This window comes from Danio rerio, chromosome 10 (genome assembly GCF_052040795.2).
Source record: "Danio rerio strain M-AB ecotype USA chromosome 10, GRCz13ab, whole genome shotgun sequence".
NCBI classification, from domain to species: Eukaryota; Metazoa; Chordata; class Actinopteri; order Cypriniformes; family Danionidae; genus Danio; species Danio rerio.
Window position 1 is genome coordinate 35470560 of NC_141030.1, and position 9772 is coordinate 35480331.

Here is a 9772-nt window from a genome sequence, read left to right on the forward strand (position 1 = left end):
GTTTAATTTGCACTATCATCTAATTGATGTTGTGACTCTATACTAGTGTTATACCTGCTACCTTATTTTCTTTCATGTAAAATCAATTTCTTATTTATCAGCTTACTTGCAGATAACTAAATCCTACACATTACAATATCCATCACGAAATATTCTAAATCCTTTTATGCATTCTAATGTATGTAACTATGTAAATCAGCCTATTTACTTTAAGTGTAACCAAGTGTCTACCCTCCTCTGATAATTACCTGAACAGAAATCAATTACTTTAAAATATTTGACCTCCAAAGGAAAACATTTAAATACAGTGTGTGTTATGAACCTCTGCTGAGAAATTCTCTATCACTGATTGTTCTTAAGTCATAAACTTTACAACATCTAATTTTGCCTGTTTTGACTAATGCCATCATCAAAAATTAAATTTTAATCAAATTAAAATAAAATTCATTTTATTAGTCACCTACACAATCACAATCGAATTGAAATTGACTTTAATTAGAAATGCCATAACATATCTAAGTGTTTCTCTTATTGCTATGTTCTCAAAAGTTTCAATTATGCCTATTCCAGCATAGCAGACCTGCATCTGGTTTAATTTTAATTAATCCTCCCTATGCTGGCTAATTTTGTCTACCTCTATGTCCTGACTGATAACCATTATTAAAATTTGACACTTACCCTTAATAATTTCTTATTTCTGAGCCATTTCTTATTTTGCATTTTACATTATTACCATTTTTCACTTTTCAGCATTTTCAGCTCCAATTCCTTCCTGCTCTCACATCAAACTGGTTATTCATAAACTTTTGTTGTAATTTTCTACAAGTTGACTGAAAAATCACTGGAGTTCTTTATAGGTTCCTCTCTATCTGATCTGATTATTCATCTTTAGTCCTTAATCTTTTTTACTTTTAATTATTCCTTCACATATGTAAAACAACCTGTTTTCTGTTTTTTATTTGTTTAAACACTTTTCTCTTTCGATTATTCTTTTAGTACATTTAGAATTGTTACTTTTTGACCTATTCAGTATTGTGAGTTCATTTCACTTTTTTTTTTTCATTCTCTTCAAGTATAAATCACTTTTCTGTCTTAATCTCTGACATAATTTTTCTCCCAAATCTTATTTTAGTTTACTCAAAATAAGTTTTCCCTAATTTTAACTTAAATACTTAACTCCATCAACTTCTAACCCAAATTATTATTTTTTTAGTTATCAAAAACTGTCTTTTATTATATTTTTTATCACCACCATGCATTATAATTTATTCTCCTATGTTCAATAATCTCTATGAATTAACCAATGAAAATGAGCCAAAATAATTTAACATTCTTCATAATTTATCATTTCAACCTTACACATTTAAAGTTTCATTGTACATTATCATCTAAGACTTTTCTTGCAGTTTACATTATACTTTTCTATTTATTAAATTGACAGGAGTCTGATTTGATACAACAATGGGTAGCTACACTTTTGCTCTTATTTTGCCCTCTGAGTGGTCACATTGTACTCAATTTGGACTATAGGTCGACTGCTTTGAGATGGACTGCCAGACTCCCCCTCCTCACACCCTGAGAAGACAACTGGTTCATAGATTGGTGCAGTTTTTTCTGTGGTGTCCATATCAGGGCACAGTGTTTCCCCCTTCTTTCTTAGTGCTGGCTTCTTTCATTGAGCTGTTGTAAAGTTCTGGTGGAGCGCTTTTTCTCTTTGATCAGTTCATCATTAGCTTGTTTGCCTCTTTTTAGTGTCTCTGAACATAAGTAGCCTTTCCAGTCCTCAGTAATTCCTGGGCATGCAGTGCCTGCCTCACTGCTTTCACAAATGTCCACAGCCAACAATGTCCATTGTTTTTCAAACACTTTTTCCATTTGCCAGTGCACTCAGAGATGTCTAGTAGGTAAGAGACCACAGTCCCCCAAAGTCCATCCCTTTGTCCTCTTAATTAATATATGGAATTTAGCTCATGACCTATAAAAGTCTTTTCTTCTTTCCCATTTTTTTCCATCAAATGGAGACTCCTCTCATCTATTTTTTCCTCTTTACAGTTTTAACAGTTTATTTTTCTCTAATTCATAATTTTATCATATGTAAATATGTTTAATTTTCTAATTCTGTAGTGTCCTTCTAAATAATTTATTTAGCTTCAGATTATGCTTTACTTTACATTTCTCCTCATCTATGCTAGTGTTCCTTTACTAACCACTCATTTTTACATTGTAACATTTTCTATACTCAGTTTCTATTTTTTCACTGCTTACATCAAATGTTTCTTCTGTTTGCCATTTGTCATTATCTTATCTTTTATTTTCTCTGTCACATATTTTAGTATTGCATTTTTTTTTCCATATCTGTTTTTCCATCCCTGATTTAATTCAACAATACTACATGGTGGCCCAATATCTGGTATAACAGTTCAAAATCATTACTGCTATACCTCAGGGTTCATATTATTACTTAAACTCACATATTTATTTACTAAAAGCATTTTTCATTTTTGAATTGCAATGTTTACTTATCAATTTAGCTTCTTACTGCTTAAACTTTAAAATTATTTTTTTAACTCACTCTAATGCATTCTTTAACATTTACCTAGCTTCTATGATTTTCATCTGAATCACTGTACTTTACTACAAATAAATGATATAGCTGACTTTGAGAAAGACATTTTTATTGCCCTTAAATACAAACAAATTCTCTAAAGTCAATTATTTCTTTAAATTGTTACTGCTTTTTTCCTTTTTATCTTATCTGTTCAATGTGCCTATATTGTAAGTATTTTTTAAATATCTAATTTTATCTATGAAACAGTGGACTTATTTTTCTATTTCTATTTTATTCTTTTTCCTTTCCGTAATTTGAGTTTTTAGCTCTTAGGTTTTCTTATACATTTCTTATACATTTTAAAGCTTACACATTTTCTAATTAAATCTTCAGTTAATCAATATTAATTTTTCAAGTTTTCTTTTTCTATTTTATTCTCAATCAAAGACCTAACTTATATGTTATTCATTCATATTTATTTAGTAAATCTATTTGTTTATTAATATATTCTTTTACTCCATACTTCCTTTATCTCTATATATATTGATCACTATGGCTTCATTTATTCTTTTTCATTAGTACAGTTTCAAACTCTTTTCTATATAATATAACTCTATTATTAGTACTTCCTCATTTCATTTATCTTACTATACTACTTTATAATATATCTATTCATTAATAACTTATATTCTATCCAAATTATGTTAAAGTCTATGTCATTATTTTATCTATAGTTTGATCTCCTCTCTTTTAACTCTCCTCTTCTCTGTTTCCCTAGTGCTGTAAATAGACATAATCTATTTATTGTTCACACATGGACACCATAAATCTCTCTCTTACCCCCATCCTGGAGCAGACTGTCTTTCACCTATTGCTATGTCAGGAATTTAAGTTCACTCTGCCTATTGTTATTTTTTAACATATTCAAACTTAAAACACAAAGATAATTTCAGAAAAATGTTTATTCTTCTGCTTTTTACTCTGTGTCTTTCAAATGCACATGTTCCATTAGTTTTAATTTAGGAGACTCCTTTCTTTCTATCATAATCTCTTCTCTTAAACTGCATCAATCAGTTTTCTTCTTGCTCTTTAAATCACACCACACATATGCAGCCCTCCTTTTATATTATAATATACTATAATCATTATTTTAACCTACTCTTTTTTTGAAAACAAACTTTTTAACACATTCACACTTCTAATCTTATTACTTTTCCTCTTCTCATTCACTCCTCTCCTCCACTCAGTGTAACAGGAGCTGCATCCCCCCATCCTCATTCCATTCAAGGAGGAGGAAGGCAGTCTTCTCTGCCCACCAATGTGGACTATTTTGCCACAATCTGAAGCAGCAAATACACAAACACTTCAATTAAATAAATACTCTACACTACACTCCTCTTGAGTGACCTGTCCGAGCAGCCCTCTAACCTTAGAGCGGTAACCACAGGCTTTCGCCTACCCATGCAGCCCTTTGTTTATCTCCTCAAACAAAGCGGTATCGTAGGTCTTAGCGCGCATCTCTCTATTTTAATCTGCTTTAATCTCTTAACTGTTACCACACATTAAGGACTCTCACTTAAAACTTATAAATGCTCTATGCATTTCTTACATCATTATTAATTTCCCAAATCTGGGTAACAGTTACTAGTGATTGTTTATCCTATCCATCAAGGCCCACTTAGGAAAACACAGATCATTTGCATACCTTACTCTGCTTTAATCTCTTAACTGTCACCACACATTAAAGACTCTCTTTTAAAACCTATAAATGCTCTATGCATATCTTATATCATTAATAATTTCCCAAATCTGAGTAACAGTTACTAGTTAATGTTTATCCTATCCATCAAGGCCCTCTTAGGAAAACACAGATCATTTGCATGCAAATTACTCTTTTTCTTCTGTTATTCAAAACCCCATTTTTCTTTAATATCTTTTTTACATTTACTTTTAATTCTTTAAAGCTGGAGAAACAGTTCAAGTGTATTTACCTGTACAAGCAGGTCCTGGCAGAAAAAACACAAACTAATAAGCATAAAATCGCTTACCGTTTTTTATTGTGGCCACATATTTGTGTTTTCTCTCCAGTCCAGCATGCACAGTAACACCAGTCCTGCTCCTTTCCAGCCCACCCAGGGACGCCAAATGTGGTGGTTTTCTTGGTTTTTCTCTTACTAAATCAAACTCAGTCTGGAGGTTATGAATATCAGAAGAATATACTTTATTGTCGACAACAAAGGAGAACTTTCAGGAGACCCCCAGTAGCATCTCTGTCTGAAAAATTCTGTCTCACTCAGGTTCTGGCCCGTTTAAATAGTCTGTTTTTTTCCTTTGTTGTACATATGTCACACAAGATCCCTCCTGGTTTAACCCTTGACTCCAAATTCCACCTCTGTCATCTGTTTTTGTCTTAGTTCTACATTTATCACACACATTCCACCTAGGTTAACCCCTGACCTCAATTTCCACCTAGGTTAACCCCTGACCCAAACCTGGTAACTATATAACTTATCCAGTTCTTGTGAAATGGTAATTCTTCTAATGGTATGCAAGTCTACAAGCAGATTATATACATACACTTTGAATATATATATTAACTTCACACTTTAAAAAGCACAAGATCCACCTCACCCTGTAGCGTTCGTTTTAACAACGAAATGCAGCCTTACATACTTCTAGCTACATAATTCACGATCTCCAGAAATGTATATAAGGCTAGGTTTTCAGAATGAGCCTGTGTTTAGTAGACATGAAACCAAACATTTAAATGGTTGTTGATGTGGGGAATCTAGTTTCCTTGTAACTCTTATCAACTTTGATCCAAAGCACGGCTACTGACATACAGGTGATAACTTTCTGACATGGTAGTTTAACAAATACGTGACATGCACATGGGCATTATTAGGCAGTTCGCAAATAAGGTCCACCTTCAGCAAATAAACATCAGTAAAACATAAACTGAAAAACAACCCTATTTATTTGTTAATAACTGAACATTGCGCTTTACTCAAAAATGTCATAATATAGTAAAAATAGGTTGCGAATGGAAGTTGACTTAAAGTAAAATACATCACAATAGCATATCTGTAAGTATGCCAAAAACCACGTTGTATTTTTGTGTGTGTGTATTTTCAATTACATTTACCAGATAACTGCTTTTATACAACTGCTGTATTTCTTCTTTTTTTAAAGCTTTTATGACTTAACAGTGCAAAGGACTGCTTTTTGAGCACAGATTTGTTTTAGTTTAGTTAGTTTATTTTTATTATAATTGTTTTATTGCCTGTACTATGTTGATCTTTTGTCATCTGTAGACTGGACAACCTCAAACCTGTCTGTATATAGGACATGTACTGTCTATGGATATGAAAACACTTTGTATTCATATTTTTTGATTAAAATAAAGCAGCTGCAAAAGTTACGTCTAAATATTTCATTTCAAGGAAATATATTATCGACTACTCAGTCTGAAATGTAACCCTTCACTATTTTTTTTAAACAAACCATGGATCCACTTCCACTAACAAAAAAAAAAGGTTATTTTAATAACAAGACTAAATGGGTTTAAAATACGTAAATGTTGACAAACAGCTCATATAAACTCATTTTTGATGGGGAATGGCAAACCCTTATAAGCCAACTTACTGTAAGTGCATAACGTAAGTTTGTTAAGGTCATAGTTGGGTAAACGTACATCACAGTGAATAGGAGAGTACAATTTTTTTTTTTTTTTTTTTTTACAATTTGCTGAAATAATAAAAGAAAAACTCTGTGATGGTGTTATCAAGACTTTCAGAAAAAGAAATATAATTTTGTAAGACTGAAAACAGCAGCCAGGCCCAGAAGAAAGAATAATGTCAAATTTACGGTCCTGTCCATAGACACTGCGTTTTAGAAACACCTTGCATAAGTGTTAATTCGTTTTTGTTTTTTGTAATAATGTAAAGATGATATAACCCATACAGAAAAAAGCTATATATATGTTTTAATATAGGTTTTGATATTGGTTTTTAATATATGTGACATATAAAATTGGCCATTTTCCTATAGCCTATTATATGTACATATATTTTAACAAATATGTACATATAGAAAAACGGCCAATTTTAAATGTGTCACAAATATTAAAAACTTATATCAAAACCTCTATTAAAACATATGTTTATATAGGTTCTTTCCGTGTGGGCTCTCACTTGTCATCCATAACATGCCAATTACTTGTGATAACAATTTCAAGTGTTCGCACATACGAACAAGTATAAGTTTTATGCATTTGTTTTGTTCCTAGTTATTCCCTTGAAAATAGAAAATATGAGCTAGACATCATGTATGGCAGTTGCCAAAGTGAGATATGAGCAATAATAGAGACATATCTTGTATGTACAGTACATAGGGCATATATATGTAAGAAGCAATACAGGAGACCTACAGTATGTGGCCTGTATATGCAACTCATTTTTGCTTATATGTGCATACAGTATATGCAGCGTATTATCATATATGTGCCTATATACTGCATATAGGTTTCATATGGGTATATTCTCATATAGCTTCTTTCCATGTGGAAAGACATAAATACATATAAATATACGTTTAAAAAAAAAATCTGAATATTAAAAACGTCCAAGGATTTAAGATGCTGATGTCCGTTAAACGCATCATAACAGTCTTGTAAAAAGAATTCATTATATTTCGCTTTTCATTTGAAAGTGACCAAGGAAGGAGAATCAGTTAAAATGTCTTCCGAACAAACGAACTGAAGGTCAGGTAAGATCAACCCAAGCTCATTCTGAAAACATAGTCCTGTGGATGTTTCTGGAGGCCGCGAAATACGTCCCGTGATGTACGTATGGCTGCATTTCATTTTTTTAAGCAAACGCTACAGGGCAGTGTGACGCTGTTCCCTTCCGCGCTTGCCGGCTGAGCGCTTACCTCCATGTGGAGGGCTTTTCTGCCGGAATTAGTTTGTCCGGTCAGCTCATCGTGTGCGTCGGCGGACTTCAGATGCAGAGAGGAGGAGTTGACAAAGGCGTCCAGGTTCGAGTCCGGGGAAGAGCGGTTCCAGAAATCAGGTAAGACAAAAACAGAATCCAAAAAATAAAGCGAACGAGTTCATAACAGGGTGTGAACAAGGTGAAATCCGAAAACGTGGTAAAAAAAAAAAACGAGGGCTTTTCTTTTTCTAGACGGCTTTTCTAAATTGTTGCTCAGATTTAGGGAAGTGAGCGGGCGGGCGGGTCAATCAGTAAAACTGGTTGGGTTCAGGGAAGGAGGAGGGTGGGTCAGCCGATTGGCCGGTCGAGCAGTCAATCATTCGGTCAGTCAGACAGCGGCCTCTGGTGGATTCGCGAAAACAAAAATACGTACCTACTGGGACGTATTTCGCGGCCTTCAGAAACCTCCGCTGGACTACTTTTTTAGAATGAGCCTGGGTTGGGTAAGATACTGATAAAAATACTGACATATAAATAGTGACTTGCAATTATTTCGAAAAGAAGAAGAAGCAAACTGATTCCGTCATGGTCGGTTTAGTTATCTAAAATAAGCCTAGCTAACTGTGAGGTGGTGCAAATGAATGCTAATGAAACAAACAAACGCAAAAAAATACAGTGAACGTTACACATAGTGTTTGGGACTAGAAGTATAATCATTTTAGTTACCATTATTCAAGGTATTCAAAGAATAAAAATATACTTTACATAATAAACGCAGGCCTACCCCTATTAAAGTTAGTTCAGAATGAACAATGATTTAGCCTACTTTACACTAAGCAATCAGGAAAAAAAGTTATTCACTTACAACAATGACAATAGCTCTGAATCGTTTTTCCCCCATGGTTAAAAACAAACGTTTAAATAGCTCTATATAAAAACGTGTATTGAAGACAACCTTATGTGCATGATGAATATCAATAACCTTGCATATGACTGACCTCTAGTAGAAAATTGCGGTATTGCAATGAAAGCCTTTCATATTTTCACAGGGTTTAACATTTATTGGAACTATAACTCAGCAATACTTCACATTCCTCCATGTCCCTTAGTAAATAAGAAATATATACATTAAAGATGTAAGCACAAGGCATGAATGACAATTAATGTTAAAGTAAAAAAAAAACTAACATAATGGTTTTATTTGACAAATGGATCGTCAATTAAACAACATCATGTAGTATATTTCATACACAGAATGAACAAAACAAAACCAAAAAATCTCAGATTACCCCAAATAAAAAAAAAGAAGTCACAAGGTTTTGTTTTCCCTATAACTTGGCATTAATGTAGAACACTAAAACATGCTGTATCTCCAACCAACCTCGTCGGTACAATACTAAAACGGCAAAAAGCAGAATGTCTGGATGGATTATTTTCAAATGTGCTCTCGAAACGATGCATCTAAGACGATTGTGAATAATAATGCCCTTCTCCTCATCTCCTGTGTTCTGAACAGATGTGAATGACCGAGTAGTACAGTATGTGCCTTATGTCAGGCATATCTTTACAAATAAAAATAAAAATAGTACCTGATCGTAGAGTTAAACCGTTTAGAGTTCACCTGTTACCCTTACACGTTCCATATGGCTTTTGGCCCGTTGTAACATATGTAGTAGAAAACATGTAAAGCACCAGGCGCTGTGGTCTGAACCTCGTGGATATGTGTGAATACGGGAAGGGCAGTGAGATGAGCAAGGTTGAAGGTCGTTAGATAAGCAAGAGAAGAATGGTTAGATGTTCAGGGTCCCTCGCTGATAGTGGGTAAGGGAGCTCATGCAGCTGGACTGGAGATCTGATAGAGGATGAATGGAGACGCTTGTCCTCTTCACGGTCTCACCAACAGCAGATCGCACGCTGGACTTTAGGTAGGACACAGAACTGCGGGATGAAGATGTGAAAATGCGTTAACGAGATCAAAGCTGCTGCATTTCTAATCTATAGACATAAAAATGGTAAAATTTTCTTATTGCGATTAATTGCTGTAGCTTTTATCACAATATATGGTAGAGTTATGCAATTAATCGAAAATCTGGTTTCGATTTCGGCTTCTAACGATTATGAAAAACCATTAATCATTATCAGGTGAAGTTTTTTTTCCCTCTCCGCTGCCGCCACTGGCTCGCATGGTTCAGGATTGGTAGAGCTACGCATCGATGAATTTGCTATTCAGTGTTTGAACTCTCAGTAATGATTTTGAACCACACTGAACTGAGCTAAACTGAACTGAACT

The 9772-nt window shown here is 33.8% G+C and overlaps 3 protein-coding genes across 6 annotated transcripts in view; 1 reads left to right on the forward strand and 2 right to left on the reverse strand.

Moving 5' to 3' along the window:
- esama (endothelial cell adhesion molecule a) overlaps positions 1–5969 on the forward strand; it is a 90249-nt gene extending 84280 nt beyond the window's left edge. For all 3 annotated transcript variants that reach the window (XR_015500582.1, XR_015500583.1, XR_015500584.1), the window contains exon 9: positions 5187–5969. The gene's annotated coding sequence lies outside the window, so the exon portion shown is untranslated. The remainder of the gene's footprint in view (positions 1–5186) is intronic.
- Positions 1–9772, reverse strand: part of robo3 (roundabout, axon guidance receptor, homolog 3 (Drosophila)) — a 494668-nt gene that overhangs the window by 434216 nt on the left and 50680 nt on the right. The window lies entirely within an intron of this gene.
- fez1 (fasciculation and elongation protein zeta 1 (zygin I)) overlaps positions 8521–9772 on the reverse strand; it is a 44288-nt gene continuing 43036 nt past the window's right edge. For both annotated transcript variants that reach the window (XM_087269165.1, NM_213396.1), the window contains exon 10: positions 8521–9420. In XM_087269165.1, coding sequence (XP_087125291.1) covers positions 9404–9420 — 17 coding nt within the window. In that variant the 3' untranslated portion in view covers positions 8521–9403. The remainder of the gene's footprint in view (positions 9421–9772) is intronic.